The sequence below is a fragment of the Podarcis vaucheri genome, assembly GCF_965113315.1.
Source record: "Podarcis vaucheri genome assembly, chromosome: 3".
Taxonomy (NCBI): domain Eukaryota; kingdom Metazoa; phylum Chordata; class Lepidosauria; order Squamata; family Lacertidae; genus Podarcis; species Podarcis vaucheri.
In genome coordinates, this window is record NC_138761.1 from 61,648,397 (window position 1) to 61,673,981 (window position 25,585).

Consider the following 25,585-nt stretch of genomic DNA (forward strand, 5'->3'; position numbering starts at 1 on the left):
GGAAGCAGCCCTGCTTCGTCTCCCCGGCGGCTGCTGCTCGGTCAGCTGACCGGAGTCCCGTGAAGGCGAGGCGCAGAAAGGAAAGGAGGACTGAGCCAAGGGGCTGTTGCTGCCTGATGTCTCCGCCGGCGCGCTCCTCCATCCTTCGCTCCCCAGCGGCTCCTCTAGGGCTCCTGCTGCTCCTGCTCTGCTCGCAGCTTCCCTCTCCCGGAGATGCTGCTCGCTACGACCCCACGTGGGAGTCGCTGGACTCCCGGCCGCTCCCCGCCTGGTTTGACGAAGTCAAGTTCGGCATTTTTATCCACTGGGGCGTCTTCTCGGTGCCAAGCTTCGGCAGCGAGTGGTTTTGGTGAGGCTCTTTGACCCTGCCTGCCCCTCTTCTTCCCGAGAGCATCGCGCCGGCCGATTCCCTCCGGGGTGGGAAATGTCAAGTTGGGTGGCTGCCACCCTGGGGTACCAACTGGAATAAAATATTGGAGGGGGGGCAGGGCAGCCTCGCCCCGCACAATGGATCACAAGACATAATGCACGCACACCATTTGAATGGCAATGCCCATCAATCTGCGGGGGGTCGGGGGGGCCTGGCCCCCTCAAATATTTTATTGGGGAGCCCAAAGTTATCTTGGCCCCTAGGGGTTGGCTCCTATGCTGCCTCTGGTGGGTCCGCTGTGATCCTCGGACTCAGCCGCGTGCTAGAGAGGGACGAAGGATACAAAACTTAACTCGGAAGCCCTGCCATTTTAGCTCTAAGGTGGGTGGGCTCTACAGTGAAAGCTACTGCTTCATGTATTCATGTAAGTGAGGGGGCTCTAAGGATGAACCCTTGGGAAATCCTGCACCTCCACTAATGAACTGAATTTTAGGAGCAGCTAAACAATTGCCCAGAGTGACATCGCATAACCTCCACGCAAGCAAATCAGAGAGATTGCTCAATGGACACCGGAAGATGTGTAGTCTCCCTGCAAACGTTTTCTCAATAAATGGAGATGAGTGCACAATAAACAGGCTGTATGAGAAGTGACCTGAGTTCTAAAGCTGCAAACAAGCTCCAGGGCAAGGAGCATTTTCACACGTGGCTTATATTGGTTTGGACTTTATGTCCATCGACAAAGCAAAGCTTATCATGATTAGGATGTGCAGTTGATTTTTCTTCACTCCATTCACATGTGTGGCATAAATAATATGAGACTAGGCTTTAAGTAGAATAATAGAAGCATAACCACCCCACCCCACTCACCACTCACCCCTTTTTCCTTTCTTTTTTCTTCTTCCTAATTGTTTAAACCAATTCTTAACCCAGGAACTTATACATTGATCACTAATAATGAAACATGTTGATTTGGTACAAAGCAGCTTCTTGTGTTTCCTAAAAGCCCCATGATCAGGACAGCTGCAGGACTATACTCCAGAACATGTTTGAATCTTTATTTGGGAACTTCTGAATGCTTCTACCTTTGTGTGCAGATACAATGGGCTTGTTTGTTTCCTTTGTAGGTGGTATTGGCAGAAAGAAAAAAGAGATCCCTATGTAAACTTTATGAAGAGCAACTATCCTCCTGGTTTCAGTTACGAAGATTTTGGCCCTTTGTTTACAGCAGAGTTTTTTGATGCCAACCAGTGGGCAGACATTTTGAAAGCGTCAGGTGCCAAATATGTTGTCTTGACTTCAAAGCACCATGAAGGTAAACTTGAATGTATTTCTTTCTGATCTCAGTTGTTTTGTTTGTTTCAGCAGACAAAAAGCCTGGGTGGGGCTTAATCAGCTTAATTAGCTGCTAAGATGCAGAGGTTTTCAGCCATTTTGAGTCCATGGTTCCCTTGGCCAACTACATTCTTTCTGCATTTCCCCTGTGGGGAAACACTCCCCAAGCCTCAGAAGCTCAGTTACGTCACCCCTTGCCTTCAGAGCTGTGAGTCTCTCGCCCTTTTCGAGCACCCTCCCTTTGGGAGTGTTCCCTCAGCCTGCTCTCTTCTTGGGAGTCCTCTGAGCAGCAGTAACCACCTTCCCTGGTCTTTGAGCTGTCCCAAAGAGAGGTGCCTCCTCACACCGCCCAACAGGGGCCTGGGAAGAGGATTCCCCCAGCCTTAGCAGCCCAACGAAGACTGGCCCAAGGTGAATGTGAGACCAGCACCTTACCTTGGGAGGCAGCAGTGGCAGCAGCAGCGAGTGCCACTGGGCCTGCACAGTGGAAAGGCTCTCCTTCGCGCTGGGCACTCAGCTCCCAGGCAGGCATTGCACACAGCAAGCACAAGAAAGGCCAGTGTAGCACCTGCCTACCTGCCCAGCCTCCCACTTGGCTCTCTATTCCCAGAGCAAGGGCTGGCGGACTATACTCCATAAACAGCTAATTTAATTCAGAGCATGCTTTAGTTAAAGAACGTAAGGGCCAGCTGGATCAGGCCAGTGGCCCATCTAGTCCATCACCCTGTTCTCACAGTGGCCAGCCAGATGTCTGTTTGAAACCTGCAAGCAGGAGCTGAGCACAAGACCACTCTTCCCTTCTGAGGCTTCCAGCAACAGGTTCAGAAGCATTAGGTTAAACAAGAATGCAAAATAAAGGTGCACGATATATTTACAATTACAATTATTTTATTAATCCTACCATTCGTTTCCTAGGTTTTACATTGTGGGGATCTAAATATTCTTGGAATTGGAATGCTGTTGATGTTGGACCCAAACGGGACATTGTGGCTGAATTAGCATCATCCATTAGAAATAGAACCGTCTTGCACTTTGGACTCTATCACTCGCTCTTCGAATGGTTCAATCCTCTTTTCCTTGATGATGCCTCTAGTGGGTTCCTAAAAAACCAGTTCCCAAGTGCCAAGTCACTCCCAGAGCTGTATGAGATTGTGAACAAGTACCACCCAGAGATTCTGTGGTCAGATGGAGATGGGCATGCCCCAGACACTTATTGGAACAGCACTGGCTTCCTAGCTTGGCTTTATAATGACAGGTGCGTCCATTTCCCTACTCCCTGCCCTTGAAATAATGCATTCAATATTGATAATTGCAAGAAACTTGTTTCCCAACAGCTTTTTAATGGCATTTCATGCAACTCATTGCTCCAGGCTGATGCATTTACAAACAGGTTCCTAGGAGTAAGTCTCACTAAACTTACTTCTGAGTGAACATGTGCAGGATTTCACTGTTGATTAATCATTTCATGATAACAAATTCTAATTTACTTACCTAAATAAGATACTGAGAGAGAATGGGGTACATCATACTAGTTCCTTGTGGTTTTGGAATGTGGCTGTCATTGCAGGTGCCTGTGATTTCTGACCTGTAGTTACACAGCTTAGGAGTCCTGGACAAGTGCAGTTTTTTCTTCAGTAGGTTAGTGACATTTATAACCCAGTGCCCTGACTTCTTCATTTCAAATACTTGAAGACTTGATGATATTTGACCCAGTTCTGCTGGAAGCATTTGTCTAAACCAGCCTCATTCAACCTGATGGCCTTCAGATGTTATAGACTAAAGCCAGCCAGGGTGGTCACGAATATGATAGGCTGAAACATCTGGAGGACACCAGTTCAGCAAAGGCTGAAGTAAACCAGCCTTAACCTTGAGCCCTCAGATGTTCTTGGACAGCAGCCCACACAATCTGCAACAACTTGTGGAAACTCAAGGTTGGTGAGGACTGGTCTAAATGCAACTCAGTCTGACACATTCTCCACTGTTCTGATTTTCCACTGATTGTTCATACAGTGGTGCCCCGCAAGACGAATGCCTCACAAGACAGAAAACTCGCTAGACGAAAGAGTTTTCCGTTTTGGAGGTGCTTCGCAAAACAAATTTCCTATGGGCTTGCTTCGCAAGACGACAATGTCTTGCGAGTTCCTGCTGGTTTTTTTCCCTCCCCCCCCTTTTTCTAAGCTGCTAAGCCACTTATCAGAAGAAGAAGAAGAAGAAGAAGAAGAGTTTGGATTTGATATCCCGCCTTTCACTCCCCTTCAGGAGTCTCAAAGCGGCTAACATTCTCCTTTCCCTTCCTCCTCCACAACAAACACTCTGTGAGGTGAGTGGGGCTGAGAGACTTCACAGAAGTGTGACTGGCCCAAGGTCACCCAGCAGCTGTATGTGGAGGAGCGGAGATACGAACCCGGTTTCCCAGATTACGTGACTACCGCTCTTAACCACTACACCACACTGGCTTATCAGCTGATCCGATCAGCAGATAAGCCGCTAAAAGCCGCTAATCCTTCAATGGGCTTGCTTCGCAAGACAAAAAAACCACTAGACGAAGAGAATCACAGAACGGATTCTTTTCGTCTTGCGAGGCACCACTGTATGTTGTTGGAAGTCACATTTCCAATGAGTTGCAGGAGGGATGTGTTTGTCCAGTGGCAGATGTAGAGGAAGGCCCCAAGTTACTTAGAAAATGAATTGAAAATGTTGCTTAAGCATTTCAAGCAAAGTTCCAGTACCAAATACTAAAAAAAAAAAGAGGATTGGCACTCTTTAAAAAAAACAACAAAAAACTAGTGCAAAAGTCTTGGTGCTTGAAGTGGATTGGCTTTTTAAAGAAACTGGCATTTCTAAGTTAGAAAATACTTTCGAATACATGTAGAATCCCCACAAGTGTAGCATGCTAGAGCAGCAACGATGAGGTTATGGTTTTGTATAGTATCCACAAGTGTTAGCTGTTTTCAAACATCCAGAAGTGCATAATCACCTAGGTTAAAATATTTGATTTAGAAGAAAATGCACAGAGAGTGTACCACTGAATCAGTTGTTGTTTTTAAGTCCTACCTATTAGGAAGCATTCAAGAATAGTAAACTGCTTATATGTGTTACGGCTAAAATCTGTCAGACACATTTCAACATTCCTACATAATAACACTTAATACAAAACAAACTAATTAAATATCAGTTGCATATCTTGACACAATTGTGATCTTTTACGCATGTATCTTTTGAATCCTGGAGCACAGAGGCTTGAGGTTCAAGTGAAAAGATGTCCTTGCAAGTCAACTCCACCCCCCTTTGTCAGGCCCACTCCCCTGGCAGTCTATATCCTTTGAAAGAGATAGCTGTGGGCACTTGGAAACTCTGGTGTCTTGTGATGACGGAAGAACTGAGTTGAGGGGTTGTTGCTGCTTTTCATCATTGCTCATCTGTAGACGTGATATCCTGTAAGGGGGCAGGGTTTTGGGGACTTAAAAACAGTTAGACAAGGAAGGGGCAAAAGGCAAAAAGGATGTCCTCCAGTTTCCATGGGAAGCTGCAAGTAATAACAATCTTAGCACATTAAGCATTTTATTCATTTCAATATTATTATCACATTTCCACATAATTACTGTTATTATCTGCTAAGTTTGTTTGCTTTCCTTCACTTAGTTTTTGTTGTTGTTGTTCTTTTCATATTATAAAATAAAAATTACTCCACATGTATAGAAAGAGAACTGAAAAAAATACAAAGGTTAAAAAATACAAAAGAAAGAAAAAAATTAGATTACCAGTCAGATGAAAACAAACTTGACACAAAGACATCAGATTTAGAAAAGAATTATTATTAAATATATTATCAAAACCACGGAGATTACTACTAGACTGGAAAAAAAAAGGGAAAACCATGGGGGGAAAACTTTAAATTCACCATGTGCTATTTGATAAAAGAACTTCATGAAACTGACTTTCAACATGTGATGAACATGTCCCCAAAGTAAAACACACACACACAAAATGACCTATGAGGAACCAAATAAATAAATGCTAAAACACACAATTAATAAGTAACCTGAAGTAATCTGTTTTGGCATTCTAACATCCCAAATGAAAATAAAATAGTGTTTCTTGATGTGGCAACATCAACTGTAATGTTAATACTGGGAAATGAGTTAATACCAAGAAAAATGAATGGCAATTTAAAGTTGTGCAGGTACCTTGCACTAGCCAAAATGACAGAATTAATAAGAAATGCTCAGGCAAAAAGGTAAACAAATACCATTCCACAAACAATGTTTGGTTGTGCTTCGATTAACTTCATAGACATCATGGAGAAACAGATTAAATAAATGAAATCAGATTATTTGTAACTTTAAAAAAAGTGTCAAAGCCACAAAGAGATGGAAGTCACTAATATAGCAGGGATTCAGACTTGTTTCACAGAACAGAAAGAAAGTTGCTGTGGGAGGAAAAAGGGACAAACACTTTGTTATCGGGGTTCACATATCCTGTTAAAAGGGAAAATTATTTCATGTGAGAAGCCTGTCAGGAAATGCTGTTCCTAAAATTCCCATTGAGGGGGGAATGCTTTGATACTTACCTGTGAAAAGAATTTGGCATGTTAAGATTTGGAACTTGGAAAGCTCTTGACTTTTGATGGGCTAGTTGTCTGTGAAAAGAATTTGGCATGTTAAGATTTGGAACTTGGAAAGCTCTTGACTTTTGATGGGCTAGTTGTTGTTTTGTTTTGTTTTGTTTTGAGCCTTTTGTCTTAAGTAGCCCCTGGAGCAAAGACAGATTAAGGGTGATTTCCCTCAATGGTTCCAAGTTTTCTTTTCTTTTCTTTTTTTTGGAAGAAACCTCCTCTCCCCCCTTACAGTTCCCCCCTTCCTCTCTCTCTCTTCTTTAGCTGATCTAGCCTCTGTGCATGTGCAGAGTTCATGTCTCAGCAAACCTTTTATACTATTGAAAATGTTGCATCCTTTGGCTAAATTACCATTTGAATAAGGGAAAGGAAGGGTAAGGGGTAGATTTTGAAAACAGGGTTTGATTTTAAACAAAAAAGAGAAACTCAGCAATTTAAGTATTCACCAAAGCTAGCAATTTCAGCCCAAGCAAACTGAGACTGCTTCCTTTATGTACAGGAAAGGGCTAATATCCCTCTGGCTATTTGCAGAACAATGCCACGCCCTTATATATGGGGAAAATGGCCAGAGGGTCAGAATTCATAGGATTTATATTTTTTTTTAACATTCTCAGCCATTCCAGCCTTACCATTTGCAGACAAAAAAATATTATTATTATTATTAATATTATTATTTCCTGCCCTTTATTTACAGGAATGGTCAAGGCTAATTCTACTTGATTATTCATTTGTATGTGCTTAAACTTTGAGTAGACTTTTAAGTCTGATTTTTAAATAGTAGACAAAATGATAAACACTGTAATCACTCAAATGCTTGATATCACCAGTTGGGCTTCACCTCTCACCTTTTAAAACTAAAGAGCAAAGCTAGGCTGAATTTCAACTCCATTACCACACCAGAATTTAAGAATTACCCTCCAATGCTTGCAGACACATGGTCTTCCACACAGCCACAAATTGGGAGAGTTGAAAGGGACCCTGGGGTCATCTAGTCCAACCCTCCAAAATATAGGGTTCACAGCAAGATTTCGCAGCAAGATTTGTACTACCAAAGAGGCATACACATTTAAGTACAGATTTACAGCTGGGAAAGGAAACATCTATACTCCTGAGAGGATCTCTTATAAAGCACAGTTAAAGCAGCCCTAGATTTGATTTTTAAAGGGAATACACAAGTGTTGCCCCCTCCCCTCTTTGCAGTTTCCTTTAAAGGAAGCTTACTCGGGAGTAAATTTACCTGGCACAGAAGTAAGAAGGGAGAAAACAACTGAAAGAGGCAGAGTGAAACAAGGGGGAGGGGGGCATTTTCTAACAAAAGAGGCCATGAAGTCTTATAGAGACTGATATCAGGAGCCTTACAATAACTCTTCTGTCCAACCAAATCAAAGTTAAAACTGGACTCAAATATTTTTCTTAGAATGAACACCATACTTTTATAGGCATACGCTTAATGAAATACATACACTGCATTTTAGCTTGAGAGAGCAGTTGTGCTCAACTAGGCTTTTGCAGCAGAAACATTAGGTTAAAAGCACCTTCTAAAATAAGACTGTAGACTCACAATCTCAAAAGTTGGGGCAAAGCAAGAGGTGGGGTAAACATTTGCACACTTCATTCTCATCTTCTCTTATTTAGGACTGCTAAGATCCAGCATGACTTCCTTAGATTTAAATTTTGAAGCAAGCTTGCAGTTTAAACTATGCACACTTAAGAAAGGCAGTCTGCCAGAGACAGAAGGAACAGACAACACACATAACAGACAACATGTAAACATACATATTCTCATATATGTATTAACACATAACAGACAACATGTAAACATGTAAACATATATATTCTCATCCTTTAGTTGGTTATTGCAAGGAGTTGGGCCACTACCTTTGGCTTCATTAAGTGAAATTAGTAGGAAGGTCCCACATGGTTTTATGAACCTCCTTGCCTCTTCAAACACACCACCAGTTAATCAAACTGGTAGGGCTCACAACGCTTGGTTGACTGGGTACCCCTTTATAGATGCATGCGTTGCTGTTGTTGCTTTTTTTTTGCTTTTTGCTTTTTTTGGGGGGGTGTCTGGGATAGAGAAGGGGGAAAGAGAGGGGCTGATTAGGATTGGTATGAGGGGCTGATTAGGATTGGTATGTCTAGGGGTTTGGTATGCTTAGTACAGGGACGTATAGTAAAGAGGAGAAGGGGCTTCTAGTTGCCTGGCAACTTCCTTAGTGGGTTTTAGAGAGCTCTAGCTATCCGGTTCCTTGTGTTCCATTTCCTATTTCCTTATTTCCTTATTTCCTATAACCTGGGGTCTCTTTCCACTCTGCCGGTCCTGCCCAATTCCTCATGGGCTATCCCTCCTGGCAACCTCCTACCTATCGTCACATCTCAGGAAAAGGGGCCCTACTGGACGCCCGCACCATGCGGTGCCAGATCGGGTGGTCCCTGGATAGAATTTCGGGTCGAAAATCCCCCTTGCTTTCGGAAGCGAGCTTACAGTACACGTGGTATGTAGCTCGACCGGTGCGGCTGGGATTGGGATAGAAAGCAAGACCACTTCCTGCCCCCTAGCAAGGACGCTCGGGAAGTTCGGAAAGAGAGCTCCAACCCCTTGCTTTCAACTGGGATGCCCGTTGCAGAGAGTCGGCTATCTTTCAAGTCGGGTCTCTCCGTCTTACTTTCGGGCTCCCAATTGGTGCGGCTGGCTGGAGATTTTAAGGAAAAGGGATAGAGCTCAGAACCCCCCTTTCGGGTTGAGCAGCGGTCCACGGTCTCTCTCACTAACCGGACCAAGAGAAAGGCAAGAAGGAGCGATAGAGAGGAGGGCAGAGAATTCAGTTGCCAGGAGACTTCCACCCCCTTCCCACCAGTGCACTGGATTTTCCTTTTTCCTTATACTCACGCGTCTTCTATGATGATCCCGGGATCGATGAATAAGCCGGCTGGATCCCTCTTTTGCTCCCCGGCTGAACTCCTAGGGCTTTCGATTACCGCCCAGAAGATGGCTGGGGGTCCAAAAGGATCTTCCCAGGCAAAATGGCCTGGAGCCGGCTGAAGATTTCGGGGCCCCCAGTCAGCAGCTCGGGAGAACCGCAAGCCCCACGTTGGGCGCCAACTGTTACGGCTAAAATCTGGGTGCGGGGTTACTCTGCCACCCAGCTCATCGGACTAAGTCCGTGGGTCCCTGCGGAAGAAAATGAGCTCAGCCGGACACAGGAGCAAACTGCAGAAGGTCCAAGTTTATTGCGCAACAGGTTCAAGGCGAGATTGAACCCAGAGAAAGGGGTGACATGAACTTTTGAAATTTCCCTCCATATCCCAGAATACAGTGCAAAATACATCCCAGTTACATCATGAATACATTAAGAAGAGGTTGGGTTACACAGCTTAACATATGGAGGAGGGAGGGGTGAATATGCAGAGAGCCGGATGGAGGAGGGAGGGGGAATATGCAGAGCTGGAGATATGCGCAGATAAGCACATCCTGAGAAGACAATGGTCCATGTACACATAGTCTGTCACCTGGCATTGCCCAGAGGAAAGGTTTGGCAGAGTGATTTTGACAGGATTACTTGAGAGATTATGGAGGACAGGGGAGGGGTGATGGAGTCCTAGAGAAATTGAGCAAATATATTGTAGTGAAGAAGACATGCCCCCCCCTTCCGTAACATATGGAATCTACTGAGCTTCCTGTTAAAATAAAGCACTGTATCTGAACAACATATTCTCCCCCTCCCCAGCCCTGTTCGGGACACGGTTGTAACAAATGATCGCTGGGGAGCTGACTGCATTTGTAAACATGGAGGCTATTACACGTGTGCCGATCGTTACAACCCAGGACACCTTTTGACCCATAAGTGGGAAAACTGTATGACAATAGACAAAAATTCCTGGGGATACCGGAGGAATGCACAGTTGAGTGACTACCTAACTATTGAAGAGCTTGTAAAGGTAAAACCAGATAAAGAATCTGGGGCTGTCAATTCTTGCATTCTTTCCTTGCCCTTCCTGGCAACCCTGAGTTCACTAGATGAAACAATGTTGATAATTGTAACTTTCTTTAGAATAATTTAAAATGTTTTAGAATGTTTTAAAAAAATTATTGCGGATCCTGGGCTCCTTTGGGAGGAAGGGTGGGATGGATAGATAAATAATCGTGCAAGAGTTGTTTCTCATTTTAAAGGGCTAGCGTCCACAAAAAAGGTACTAAGGAGCCCACTAATGAAACACCCATGTTGATTCCTAGAAGGAGCACTTCCAATTGAACAGCTAGACGAGGGTTGGGGGACTTGTCTCCCTCTAGATGTTGTTGAACTACAGCTCCCATCAACCCTGGCAACAGGATGTGTTAGCTGGGGCTGATAGGATTTGGAGTCCAACATCATCTGAAGGGCCACAGTTTCCCCATCCATGAGTTAAACTCTCTTTGAACCATACAGGAAGGTACTGACAGTGTTGTAACAGAAGCATGAATTTAGGCTTAACAACTGATATAAATTTGCCATCCCAAACGCTGGGCAGCTATGTTGGAAATGCCAAACCCAGTGTGGCTTTTCATTGCTCCTCTCCCTATATAATTTCAGCAACTTGTAGAAACAGTGTCATGTGGAGGAAATCTCTTGTTGAACATCGGGCCCACCCACGATGGCCGCATTCCTGTTATTTTTGAGGAGCGCTTGAAGCAAATGGGGTCGTGGCTGGCCCTCAACGGGGAAGCCATTTTCAGCACTAAACCTTGGAGAGCTCAGAATGACAGTGCCACACCAGGTGTATGGTAAGTCTGTGAAGCAAAAATGCAGGAAGTATTGTACCAACGTTAAGTTTACTTTTGTTATTGTTCCACTATATTGGCTATATTTCACTTCCCCCTCATTTGACTCCCTTCACAAGCAAGGTGTGATGCTACTGAATCAGGGAGAACTGAATCAGGACTGTGGTATTTGTGCAGTGAGACTTTTAACACTTTGCTCTTGAGCCTTTGCTGCAGCTGCTGTTAACCCCAGGAAGAAAGTTCCATTGGTATCAATGGGAGCTCTCCTTCTGTTGAGAATAGCATTTAAGGAAGGGTGCAATCTAGATTGAAATTATGCAATGGGCGAGAGCAAATCCTCCCTCAAAATGCTGCTGTCTTGATCAGAACCACCCTCTTCCCCCATAGCTATTTCATTAAAACTCCCCTCCCCCACGCGCGCGCACATGCACACACACAGTCAAACATTTTGACTAAGCTATCTAGTTTAGTCTTCCATATGATGTGCAGGATTACTATTTCTAAACTATTGGTCCTTCTCCTCTAGAAAAAGAGGTGGTTAAAAATAACAACACACTACTGAGGTGTGCAGTATTTGCATTGGTTATTAAACAGCTTTGCTGGCGAGGGTCCCAAATTGTTTGTAGGTTAGGTAGTTTCACGTGCAATCTTTAGAAAAAATGATTCTTTGTTTGTTAACTCCTACTAGGTATACATTCAAGCCAAAAGAAGACATTCTGTATGCCATTTTCCTTAACTGGCCATCTTCAGGAACTCTGATGCTTGGGGAACCAAAAGGCGTTACCGGAAAGACAGAGGTAAGAAATATTTGCCTATTTTTATGACTTCTGTACAATTTCTCTTGAAGAATTTCAGGACTAGAAAGAACATGAAATGCACTCCAGCAAAGCAAAATCATCTGCATATAACATCCCTAACAGATTAGTTTACAAGGCTAGTCAATGTTGTTGTTTTGTGTTGTTTAGTCGTGTCCGACTTTTCGTGACCCCATGGACCAGAGCACGCCAGGCACTTCTGTCTTCCACTGCCTCCTGCAGTTTGGTCAAATTCATGCTGGTAGCTTTGAGAACACTATCCAACCATCTTGTCCTCTGTCGTCCCCTTCTCCTTGTGCCCTCCATTTCCCCCAACATCAGGGTCTTTTCCAGGGAGTCTTCTCTTCTCATGAGGTGGCCAAAGTATTGGAGCCTCAGCTTCACGATCTGTCCTTCCAGTGAGCGCTCAGGGCTGATTTCCTTCAGAATGGATATGTTTGATCTTCTTGCAGTCCATGGGACTCTCAAGAGTCTCCTCCAGCACCATAATTCAAAAGCATCAATTCTTCGGCAATCAGCCTTCTTCCAGCTCTCACTTCCATACATCACTACTGGGAAAACTATAGCTTTTACTATACTGACCTTTGTTGGCAAAGTGATGTCTCTACTTTTTAAGATGCTGTCAAGGTTTGTCATGTTGTTGTTTAATACCCATTAATTCCAGACTATAGCTATTCTCATCTGGAGAGACAGAGACTTTTAAGCGCAAGATCTTAAGAGAGTCAGCATTTCTTTGAAAGGCTTCTACTATTTAATAAAAGCTTTTCTGTTTCAGGTTAAGCTGATTGGATATGAAGAACCATTGCCATGGGTTTCCATGGGGGAAAAGGGAATGATGGTAGTCACACCTCAATTGCCATTCACTATATTTCCGTATCAGTGGGGCTGGACTCTGCAGCTGACTAACGTCTATTAGCAACAGACATCCTTCACTTTTGGTTATTATGACTGATTCTTTTGTTATTATTATTATTTTGGTGAACAATCAGAGCTCACTCACCATGACTTACTTCTGAGGTGACAGGGGATATATATCTGAAACAGAAATAATCTATAGGAAGATTCATGCACTGATCTTGTTCCACCTTGTTTTTGAAAAGAGGACCTATGAAATTAGGCAGCATCTACCACAACTAGGCAGGAAGTGCAAGTAAACCGCAGAGTGAAGCGATGAACTATTTTGAGTCCCAGGGACACATTTCCTTTGGGGTAACCTAGGGACCAAATGCCAGTGCAGAGCTGAGCCAGAGGCAAAAGTGAGCAGAGCAATTAAAGTGAATTTTACGTTGTACAGTAGGCTAGTTTTTTCACTTACACCCCGCTCTCTATCCTGCAGCCACACAAGCAAGAGGGATTACTAGAGTTTAAGGACATAGACCAGTCAGGCAAAACCGCTCAAGATTTTGGGCCTTGGGAAGAGTCATCTTATGAGGCTCACAAAAGACAGACTAAACAGAAAAGTTATTATGTGTCTTAAAAAGAAAAGTATTTTGGCTTTAAAAAGCAACCAAGGGCGCCGGGGGAGTCCGCCATGCCTAATGTTAGAATTGGTGCTCAAATAACTATGGACTAAAAGGGTTGAGGCATTCTAAAACTGAAATGTTGTACACTGCATTTGACTGTAAATCAAGTATGACAAACAATACAATCCTACCATTGTCTATGCAACAGTCCTACTATGTTCGATGGAATATGCTCAAGTTAAGTGTTTAGGATTGTTTTCAGTAGGGATAATTGGTAAGTAGCTGTGAATTTCAACTTCTTCCATTGGTTTCAGTAATATTTGATTCCATTTTGCTGGAGTTGGGTGCTAGAGTTTCCTCAGTCCTATAACCTACCTCAATATTACCCCATCACACTTTCCTTGAATATAAAATACATATTAGGACTTGGGTCATAGTTCTGATTAGTGAGAAATGGCCTACAATTATATACTTCTTAAATTTTGATACATGTATGCTCAGTTACTTAAGTAAGATTCTAAAGCTATTGCCTCTTTGAGTATCTTGCAGTTTGTGATTTGAAAAAAAGAAAATTATTGCTAATTTAAAATTTTGTGTAATTGTAATCTTCATGAAACACTTTAATAAAGCAGCTGAGGTTCTATAAGGAGAAATCAATGTTGAAGTCCAGTTGCCTTGTTGATTTACAACCAAACTCTTTTTTCTCTGTGTGAATGTACTGTATATTTGCTTTCGTTATGGGATGGGCAAGTTCTAGCTGCTCGGTCCCACTCCTTTGCCTCAAAAGAAGCTTGGTGGGAACTGTTTCCTGCTACAAAACCAGAGAAGGAAAAGGACACAGACAAGAAATACAGCCTAAATAATCCTGGTTCTACTTGAATGCAATGCGATTACTGTATTTGACTGCATATTTTTTTTAGAAACTTTTGTAAGCTGCTAGGGGACCTTCTTACATATATAAAGTAGAATCTAATAGAATAAATTTGCTACAGAAGAAGTAGGTATAGCTACAGCAAGACTACTAATATGTTTAATGCTTCTTTTTGTGCTGAAGTTACAACTGATTTTTTTATATACAAAAAATAAAGCATTGCATCCATACCCGCCCCCTACAGTTCAAAATTGCACAAATACATCACTGAACGGCGAGCTTAGGATGTAGCAAGTTACCACACATAATCTTTGTTAAAATAATTTATTGTCAGATATTTAACAGATATTCCAATTAAAAATATTTACAAATGAATGTATACAGCAGGAGCCATTTACAAACAGCATAAACATATTTTCTAGGAACCATCTACTCTGAATCTGAAACAGTAGAGTAAGCACTCAGCATTGCGTTGTTCAGAAGATAACCGTGTTCTAAAAATATGCATTTGGAACCATCAGCCTAAAGCACAGAAGGCCACATACCCTACTCCTGTTCTCACATTCTTATAGACTCACTCAGGCTAATAGGTAAGAAGTTGAAGAGACAGCTGGGAGTAAAGGAAGCTTGATTGCATCTCCCCTTTTCATAGTGGTAGACGGTATGATCAGCTTTTGAGTGAAACCTCTCATGGCTTACACCTGCCATAGGGGAAGGGCACGTAGGACATGTTCTACCCTGCTTGACAGCTGATTGGTGCTGAGACGAGCTACTCCTGATCTTCCCCTGCCACCAAGAGAAGAGGTGCTGAGTACAGTGGGGTGGTTCTCTCCCCCGCCCCTATTCTTAATGTGTTACCTGCTGCAGCCAATCTGTGAACTCATTTCATAGGTCAACCACTGTCTGGGTTGAGGGGAGACTGGGGAAAGATAACCACCTCCCCACTGGGTCAAGAGAGACAGAAGCCTGACATTGCCTGCACACTTTTGGAGCCAGATGTACTTCTTATGGGGTGGGGAAAGGAGTTACTGTAGGCAGATTATTATTTTTTGCACTGTCTTTTGTAAACAAGTGATTTGTAACTGAGACTGCTTCAACACAAAGGCTTGCAGTGTAATGATACTTCCCCCTTAAATTTACTTAAGTCTGATGAGCTCTATCAGTATAAAACCCAGGTGTTGGATTTTCTCAAAAGACATTCTTTTTGCAGGGATTAATAATCTTGTACCATTCTGAAAAGATTCATCATCAAATGAAGTATTCACAGGACTGGGCACTATGGATCATATGTACACCCCGCTGTGCAGTTCATTTCTCTAGTTGCTGAGGGGTACTGAAAGCTTCATACACATTAGCAGCAAAATCTTTCACTTGTTCCATCATTAGAAGGTCCTGGAAAGAGAATGTTCATGTAGCAGACACAGCTCTCTTTTTTAACACAAGCAGATGCATAATATCAGCAAGTAACCCCCCGTTAACACTTCAAGCCTGAAGTGTTAACAGAATTGCTTCGCACGTTACTTCATGCACTGTTAGAGGCTGAGAAGTCCAAAACTGTTAAGAGGGAAATGTTCTATCTTACATATGTGGATCATCTACCACTGACACTAAAACGGCTTTTGCCGCAGCTATAACCAACATGGAAGCCTAACCAAAAAGGGGGGTGGATTCTATTTCTTCCACTCAGAATAAAATGTGTCATCCTGGCAGTCTCACTTCTTGTGTTTATGCAGTGTAAAATGTGCATACCTGAACTCTACACATTTCTTCATATTTTGATTAATAAGATGTGAGACATTATGACAGCAACAAATCTAGTTTACTGTTGGTACAGAGCTTAGTGCACTTTTAAAGGCTTAAAAATATACTAATGGCAACAATACAAAGCAGGCTGACAGGTCTACATTTTCATATTTTGGGTGTGAAATTATTTTAATTGGATTTCTCCCCATTTGTACTGTTTAATTTTGTTTATAAGACATCCTGAAAACTAAGTGCAGAAAAGCTATTAAATAACAGACTAAGCCAAAGAAAGAAAGAAAGAAAGAAAAAGGGGAAAAGGTATTCTTACCTGAACAAAATGGCTAGGTGTTTCACTGCAGACTGAATGAATCTGCCCATTTATTATTGGAATTATCTTGGCTAAAGGAAGACTGACACTGGAAAGACTGGAGGTGGAGGTGGGGAAAGAGATGTGATTACACAACATAAATGTCTGTCTTGTTAGCTACTTTTGTAATAAACAGATTCAGAAGAAGAATAGTAAACACATAATACCTGCCCAGGGGAAAGCTCAGCCAGGTTGGGGACTGACTGAGCCCCAGAAGCAAAAAAGGGCCCTTCACCAGCCCATCGCATGCTACCACTCACAGCCTGTCAGTTTGGAGCAGGCAGCACACAACCCCTATCCAGTTGCACAGGCTCTCCAGCCTACACACACTCATTCAGCCACCCTCCCTGCCTGGCTCCTGGTCCAGATTAGACATTGTGGGTAGGTGGCATAGATTCATAAAATCTTAAGAGTTGGAAGGGACCCTGAGGATCATCTAGTCTAACTCCCTGCAATGCAGGAATATGCAGCTGTCCCATACGGGGATCGAACCTGCTACCTTGGCGCTATCAGCACCATGCTCTAACCAACTGAGCTATATGGTGCTATATAGTAGCTTTATTTCTGAATGGGAGTCTCTTAGCTCCTATGTGTGGTGGTCACCTGACTGGCCAATTCATGTCGGTTTATTTGATGGCCGGCATGAAGATTCAGGGTGTGGGGGAGCAGAGTTTGTCTCCCACTTCCATTCAAAAGTGCCAACACTGCACCTGATTACAAGGAAGCATTCTGCCTTCTTTTACTTCTCTTTTCAAAATGGCTTTCTTTATGTTTGCTAAAACAAGTGTCTCCCATGAGGAAGTTTGTGCAGTGTGTTTTTCAGGAAGTGGAGAGGAACTTTAAATAAAAAGAATTTGAAAAGAAAATTAACTTAATGGAGTCTGAGTATTCAATCTTGCTAGACAGCAGATCCATCTTATTTTAAGGCTAATTACTCATAATTAAACAAAGGGTTAACACATTTTGCTGAAAGAAGAGCACAGTCCAATCTATGCTGAGACATTGTTTTTGTTAAAAATTCAGCCTAAAACTGATCCATCTGGCAGGATTGCTATGTGATCTTGGTGAAACCTCAACTATTTTTTTGAGAACCTGACAATAGTGAAATAGTAAGTAAAACTCTGACTATACTTTGATTCTTCTACATTGAAAAGCATTTATATTAAAACATGTTTAAAGATGTTTACCTGTTCATGGAACTACTATGGCATAAGTCTTGTTCGGTGGGTCTGAAGAATTCTGCCATGTTGTCCAATAATCGACTGAACCCTCTATTTAAGCATGAACTCAAAACTCTATTGAAATCTGGACTGGAATAAATCAATCAAATAATAATAGATATATAAATCCCTCTCTGCATGCCAACATATTTTGGAAAACATATTTAAAATGTAATTTACATAAAAGTGATACTTTGCTGATGGGGATATGAGGCTAGATAAAACATAACACTAAACTAGAAATGGGGCATTTCAAGCACCTCCAGGCCTCTCTGGCTGGGCCTGGAAGAATTTACTGGAGGCCTATTTGTTCTTCCTCTGCTCTTCTTGCTCCAATTCACTCCCCACCCTCACCTCTATGAAGCAAAGTTTGTGCCTTTGCCAGTAATTAAAATGAGTTTCAACCCCAAGTTTAGAGACAAGCTGTATATTCTCAGTTTGGATAAAACAGCAAACTGTGGTTTGCTCAAACAGGGACAAGGGAAGTGGAGAATCAAAGCATTTGAGAAAGGTTTTTTTTATATAAAAAAAGATACTTCGTTATGCAAAATCACCCTCAATTTCTCTACTCTGATAAAATATCAGTTTCCTATTTTCCTTTCCTAAGTTTATTTAGCCTAAGTTACCAAAGATAACATTTCCTGCATACCTGTCCAACATGTCTCTTGTCTCATTAAGTAATTTAATAGTAGCCACATCGCCTTCTGTAAGTCCACTGGCCTAGAAAGACAAACAACAGAGCATAAAAGCAACTTGGATAGTGCTCCAAGTGAATGTACAGGATTTCTTTATTTATGTTGAACCTTTTTTGTTCGGAAAGGTCTGGTTCTGGTTCAGATGGAAGCAAACTAAAAGATTTGAGTTTCAAGTTTAAATTCTGCTCCTTTTTTAAAAAACCTAGAGCCAATCTCTGCCCCGCCCCCAACAACTTCAAGGTTTGGTTTGGTTCCCTGCTCACAATACTATGAAAATACCTGGGTAGCTAATGGATTCTCTTCATCTGGCATCATGTAATGACACAGCAGAGACTGGGACCCAGTGTCTTCAGATGACGACCCATCTCCAGGTTGTTCTATCACCTTTCTAATTTCTTGTAGCTTCTGGTCCAAATCCAAGAGAGAAAGAGCATGTTTGAGAGAAACACTGAAAGGGTAAGAAGTTAAACATTATTTATCACATCAGTTGAATGCATCCCAATGAATTGCTTTAAAAATGCACATGAAAACTTTTTTTAAAGCCATTTTTTTACCTCCCAAATGCATCCTGCACAGCTTTTTTAACCACAGTAATTAATTCAGTCAAACCTAAGGCAGAAGAAAAAAGTTACTGAAGACTAGCTACCCATTTGTTCAAACTTTGAAAATATTGGCACTATGTAGGAAGAGGTTTACAGATATCATACCATCTCCTAGAAGGTGCTGAATACTTGATAAATATTGCTGTTGGACTTCAGGGGGAGCTAGAGGTGTCTATAAGGAGAAAAACATTCTGTAATGTTTCTGTTACTTTATGGAACAGTGTGTTTATCCTCCATGTGTCTGTACAACCAGTCAGGATGCAGAATTTCCCTCCCCGTGCCTTCTCTGTGCTCTCCTGCTGCTGGCATCACTCTCAAGATACCCTGGATCTTAACAGCCTCAGCCATCTTTAAACACAGAACAACAGAGGACAGAACAATTCAAATCTCTCTTTTTTAAAAGCCTTATAGATCCTCTCTCGTTATAAATAAGAGCTAACATTGGGAACAACCACACAAGCATGGAACACCAAATTTATTTCCTTTTTGCTGTGCTGTCAACTTATTCAGCACCAACAAAATGGATGAATCCACCCCCAATTATGAGGGCCAGAGAGTTTACAAAAAAGGAATTCAAGAAGCATCACCTCTGCTCTTTAGCATCATTCACTTTGTAAATTAGTCCAATCTTCCAATACTCATAAATTGAGGATGATATCCAGTCGTGCCTCATCTGCTAGCAGAATGGCCTTGCACATGTGCAACAGAATCTCTCATTCTTCTCCCCCCTCTGCATTTGGGAGGGTGTAGGGAGAGGAGAGGAAGGAGCAGTCCTGTCATGCAAGCAAAAATTTCACTTGTGATGCTGGATTTCATCCTCGGCATATTAATTAACGTCAAATGGATTTCCGTAAGTCTAATACTATGTACTGGATTCTACATATTATAGCCACCCTTACTGAAATTTTCAATCACTGATATACTGCTCAAAGAATGTACTTACTGTGCCATTTTTGCAAACTGCTGCATTATCCAGGTAGATGTATCCACCAATAATATTTAACTGTACTCGTAGAAGAACTACAAGCATACATGTGCTATATACAGCTACAATGCTTCTTGTAAAACCTTTAAACAGAAAAAGGAATGATGCTAAATGAAAAGGAGTGGACAGCTAATAATCAGCATGTCATCTAAAGTAATGCAGAGTAATAAATATTGTATATATGGGATAGAGTAACTGTTTACCGTTCTGGTTTTATGTGCAGAAAACATAACTTTCTAGAGCTTATTTAGAGGGGCTATCTGTATTTCGTGTCTTCTTCAAAAAGGTGTTTCTTCTGGGTAATCAAGAGCTTAAGATGCAATGAGCTCAAACAAGGACAAATTTTACAAGCCTATTACTTACGCTTGCAAGAACATGGCAAAGCAATCCAAACAAGGGGTTGGGAAAGTGTGGAACAGATTATTTTCACTACATCAGCTCCAGCCTGGAGTAGCTAAATATCTCAAGGGGGGGGGGTTTGGGTCCCATTGATCCCAATCTGCTGGTGCCCCACTTTAGAGCTGTCTGCTGGCTACCACAGGTGAGAGATTAGTGCAGCGTTTCCCAACCAGTGGCTCACAAAACCTGTATAAGTGGGTCATGGGCTTTGTAAGCAAACCCTAAATATGTATTGCTTGTAATCCTTTATCTTACAACTTTTTGTTTTGTTGGCATGCTATAATGCTGCATTAACACTTGTGTTAGAAAGATTCAATTTCCAAATTTTAACACTTGAGAAGGTCAAAAATTCATGTGTCAATAAACTGATGGGTCACTATGCCATGTAAATTTGGGCTTGGGTATTGCCATATCAAAAAGGCTGGGAACTACTTGCTCAGTGCATGGCTAGGCAAAGCTGAGGCCTCTGCCAAAGCAGAGCCTTTCCCGCTGCCTACCTCTGGCAATGAAGGTCAGTAGAGAGGCAAGTACATACCATCCTGACAAACCATCTGCAGCCATTGGGGTGGGGACAGGAATGCTCTGTAAGGCTACAATCCTATGCATAATAAGCTGGTAGTAAACTTCATTGAACAGAATGGCACTTGCTTCTGAAGAAGCACATATCTGATAGTTCTGCTTACAGATTGTAATGTGCACTGGAGTTGGACCAGAGTTGCATTCTGAAGAAAAACCAGAAGATCTGCTATGTGCATACATAAAAAGAAGCTCACTGGATCATGAGCATAATTATTCCTTTCAACTTACTTATAATCTTCAAATCTTCCCATATTTCTAATTTGTTGGCTGGTCTAAGAAAACACAAAATTGGAAACATTGAAAATGAATGGTAGAAAGAAAGCTCAATTTCTGTCTATATTAAAGTGAAAATTCAATTTTCACTTTAATATAGGCATGAACAAGCATTGAAATTGCTTGGGAGGAAATGCTTAGAGGAAAATGAAGATATAAATAACTAAGCCTGGGGATTTGAGGCGCTGAAGAAATTTACAAATGTAGCCCTAACTGGCCTTTGTAAATAATATTTCAACAAGCATTTTTCAAACTAACTGAAACACACTGGAATTTGCTTTAGACTTCCTTTACGTGTTTCACAGAAATACATTATAAATCCTTTTTAGTATCATTTCCCCACTAATGCATATTAGATACAAAATGTGCTACATGGTTTTAATTCTTATATTTCTCTATCAGGATAAAATAACTTTAAAGGTTTTCACAGTCCACAGATTCAGGTTGCAGGGAATAATTTTCCTACATGATAGTTACATATGCACATTCCACTTATAGCCCAAATATAAAGAACAGGCATTCAAACCAAATCAACAGATCACACTTACCTATTCTTCAGCAGTGAAGTGAGGCTCTCAGAATTCAGTTGATACATCAAAGCATCCCTTAATGTTGGAAGCATTGACAGGACTATTAACAAAAAGCATATGATTAGGAACATAACCAGCGTACATAGAATCTCATAAAACAAATCATTTATTTAGTAATTGGTTTGATCACATGTGTATGTGTTTTTTGATACTTCCTCCTCCCTCCAGCACACCTGTGAGGAACATTTAGTCCACCAAATGTCAGTGGTTTACAACTCCCACACCCCTGGTCATTGGCCATGTTTGCTGAGGCTTATGCAAATTGTAGTTTAGCAACATCTGAAGAGTTAAAGGTTTTCCACACTTGCTATAGCAGCTCATGGGAAACTGCCTTAGAGGGGTGGGACTCCTTCCTGAACAGCACAGGAAGTGGTGAACTAACAGGGAGAATAGACTAAAATGCCCCCCCCATCTCTCTCCAGCCAAGCATCTGCTGGATCTCAGAACCTTCCATCAACAGGGGAAGCTGTTCCGTTCATAGAACTGCAAGTCTGAATCCAACTCTTGGTCTTTGGGAAATAAATATAAGGATCATTTGTTTTTCAAAAAAGCATGAACTGGAAGTAGGCACAATGACACCTTTAATATTATTGTTTCCAGCTTTAGTTACCCCTGTTTAAAAAGGAGGAATTCAAAGCCAAAGTGCAAAGAGCACTTTTGCAATCAGAGAACTAATTTTATGAATAGAGATTAAATGATCTCAGTCTTTTAGAGTAAAGGAAGCTCAGTATGGATATGATTGCTTTTAAAAATAGGAGTTTAACACAGATGCACAGGATAAGAACAGTCCATAAAATGTGCAGAAAAATATAACAAAATTAGCTATAAAAGTCAAACTTACCTTAGGCTACAGATGGTCCTTCATGAGTTTTAAATGTAGTTTGCCATGCAACTTAAGGGGCTGCTGTTAACAAAACACAAGTCCCCCTGGAATTGCAAAGCTAGACATGCAATTCTTTTGACCCTAACTACTATGTGATTCTGTTTATATTACCTCAATCAAAAAGACCACTTCAATTTAGGCAGCACACCAAACCATAGTTAAGGAAGTTTAACTATGATTTGGCATGACAAATCATGGTTCAGTGATCAGTTGTCAAATTGGCATCAGAAACTATGGTAATTAATATGTGCTGAGAAAACAGGAACCAACAATAGGCAAGTGACATGCACTTTAGTTAGCAAAAGCCATGGTATAACCTGAATTGATTCCAAGACTGCTGTTGCTTTACCTGTCATGTTGCAAGTCCTCTGGTTACTTTCAAAATGATACTGTCTTCGTGCTTGTGCAATGTATTCTGCAGCTTCTCTTTCCTGGATTTCTTTCATTTTTTTCTGTCCATATTTTCCAAGTATGTAAACTCCTATTAAAGGTATTTTAGAAGAGGCATAATTTAGGGCTTACAACCAGTTTCTTCTGCTTCAGAATATATTTTTCTCTTGATTTCAGTAGAAATTGTAAAAATGTTACCCAGAACAAGTTCTCACAATTAGATTAAATGATCATAAGTAAGGCTGGATCCCATCACAGTACAGCATATGTGCTAAATAAAACTGTTCTTAATTTCCAGACTGTCTTTCCTTTCTCAGGCAAAAATGACCTACAATGGATTGTGATAGAAAATTATTGGTAATAGTTTCACACAATCAGATAAAAAAGTTGACTATACAAATTATTCAAGTAGTACTTTTAGCAAACTGATAATGGAAATAGAGTCCCCTGGTTAAGTAGTGACGAATACTGAGATGAGAAAAGCCTAATTCATGGCAAATGAATATATAGCAGTTTCAAATGTAAGTTATGAAGCAATGGCTGCTACTGCCACATACTCCCCTATTTTGAAATATAAACTTCTAATGATGTAGAATACAAGATATCAGCACATGAAATGTATATGTCCAGAAAAGCACAATAAAGGGGTGTTTTCCCACTAGTACAGAGCAAAAAACAAATCAGGGGTGGGGGTGGGGAGCAAGTATCTGCAAGAGCTGGTTATAACAGGATGATTGTGCAAAAAGAAAGACTTTGATCTGAAAAGAAGGAATGAGTCTATACATGCACTTGTTAGGAAAGATTAAGACAAGTTATAATCTGAAACGAGTGAATAAGGAACAGGCCTGAACTCGAGCACCTTCAGCAATTTTGAGCTTAAAAAAAGTTTTTCTTGGGGGGTGGGGGACTACTTTTCAAGCCAGGAAAAAGGAGGGATGACACACCGGATTCTGGCTAAAAGACACAAGAGATCAGCTGAAATAAAGGCACAAGGAACGAGAAACAGCAGGAGCCGCAGCCTGGGAGAGAAGGTGTGTGGCCACCATAGAGCAGGAGCAAGTGGCCCTCTCTTGACTTCAGCCCCTGCCTTACAATACACAGGAATGCTAGAGCTGGCCTGCCTAGCAGGTTTGTTGGTGTTGTAACTGAATGATAGAATCATAGAATCATAGAGTTGGAAGAGACCACAAGGGCCATCGAGTCCAACCCCCTGCCAAGCAGGAAACACCATCAGAGCACTCCTGACATATGGTTGTCAAGCCTCTGCTTAAAGACCTCCAAAGTAGGAGACTCCACCACACTCCTTGGCAGCAAATTCCACTGTCGAACAGCTCTTACTGTCAGGAAGTTCTTCCTAATGTTTAGGTGGAATCTTCTTTCTTGTAGTTTGGATCCATTGCTCCGTGTCCGCTTCTCTGGAGCAGCAGAAAACAACCTTTCTCCCTCCTCTATGTGACATCCTTTTATATATTTGAACATGGCTATCATATCACCCCTTAACCTCCTCTTCTCCAGGCTAAACATGCCCAGCTCCCTTAGCCGTTCCTCATAAGGCATTGTTTCCAGGCCTTTGACCGCACCTGAACTCAAAAAGATAAGGAACTGCACACCGACATCCAGTGCTATAATTGCTTAGGCAGGTAGCCACGCTTACCTGGGAGTAAGCCCCACTAAAAACAGTAGGGCTTACTGCTGGGAGATTTGGGGGGGGGGAGGAATCTCAGGGAACAAGGCAGCAGGTGTGTGTGTGTGTATGGGGGGAGGCGGAGCGTATGGGGGAGAGAACAGGGCTGGATTTAGGTTTGATGAGGCCCTAAGCTACTGAAGATAAAGGGGCCCTTTATATTTCCAGCCGTCCTTTGTCAACAACAAATTGCCGCTGTTTTTTGTGTTGAATATATGCTATATGGTTATTTCTGGACCGAATAGCTATCTAACGCCATTCGCCTCTGTTGCTGTATGTAGGTTTTACCTTATATTTTGGAAATTTACACCCAGGTTTTTTTTTTCCCTTTAATTTTTTGTGGGGCCCTAAGCTATAGCTTGTTTAGCTTATGCGTAAATGCGGCACTGGGTGAGAAGCAAAGCCAGCCAAAGGGCTAAGGAGGGCTACGCGGAGACCGAGAAGGCGAAGGGAGGGGGGTCTTCTCACTTACCGCCCACGAAGGCGCCCAGGAAGAAGCATTTCTTTTTGTGGCGCTTGAGGAAGCCCCACACGGCCAGCAGCATCCCGGCGTCCGCGGAAAGCAAGGGCTCGGCGCTGCCTCTTCCCCGTAGCGCAGCCGCCGCAAAGCCTCCGGCCCCGCCCCGGACGTCGGCCACGCAAAGCGAAGGCAGCGGCTGCAGCCGCTCCGCCTCCCACCTGCATTCTAGTCCCCCACCTCTGCGCGGTCCGTTTAGATCCCGGTCCCCCCCCCCCGGAAACATCGGCTCCATACACTCCGTTCCGGGGCTGTAGAGTCGGCGGCGGCCCCGCTCACCTCTATAGAGAGATGGAAGCGGAGAAGGGGCGAGCGGTGACCGCAGGGGAAAGGGAGGCCTGGATGGACCTCGCTGTAAACATGGTGAGTGAGTGGGGGTGGGGAGCGGAGGGACTGGATAAAAGGACGGTCGCCTGAGTTGTGGCTGGGA

General features: G+C 42.3%; 3 protein-coding genes across 3 annotated transcripts in view; 2 read left to right on the forward strand and 1 right to left on the reverse strand.

The window, feature by feature from the left end:
• Positions 1-15,623, forward strand: FUCA2 (alpha-L-fucosidase 2). The gene is made up of 7 exons (XM_082215969.1): positions 1-349; positions 1,495-1,682; positions 2,618-2,957; positions 10,049-10,259; positions 10,892-11,082; positions 11,768-11,876; positions 12,670-15,623. The coding sequence occupies exons 1-7, from the start codon at positions 117-119 to the stop codon at positions 12,808-12,810; spliced, it is 1,413 nt and encodes a 470-aa protein (XP_082072095.1). The 5' UTR covers positions 1-116; the 3' UTR covers positions 12,811-15,623.
• Positions 14,539-25,389, reverse strand: PEX3 (peroxisomal biogenesis factor 3). The gene is made up of 12 exons (XM_082215973.1): positions 25,111-25,389; positions 22,914-23,045; positions 21,640-21,721; positions 21,047-21,090; positions 19,799-19,923; positions 18,961-19,027; positions 18,808-18,862; positions 18,533-18,701; positions 18,208-18,278; positions 17,526-17,648; positions 16,300-16,396; positions 14,539-15,620 (listed from the first exon to the last, which is right to left on the reverse strand). Exons 1-12 carry the CDS (start codon positions 25,379-25,381, stop codon positions 15,537-15,539), a joined length of 1,320 nt encoding a protein of 439 aa, XP_082072099.1. The 5' UTR covers positions 25,382-25,389; the 3' UTR covers positions 14,539-15,536.
• Positions 25,385-25,585, forward strand: part of ADAT2 (adenosine deaminase tRNA specific 2) — a 10,158-nt gene continuing 9,957 nt past the window's right edge. Inside the window, exon 1 of the mRNA XM_082216013.1 lies at positions 25,385-25,518. Within this exon, the coding sequence (XP_082072139.1) occupies positions 25,447-25,518 (72 nt within the window). The 5' untranslated portion in view covers positions 25,385-25,446. The remainder of the gene's footprint in view (positions 25,519-25,585) is intronic.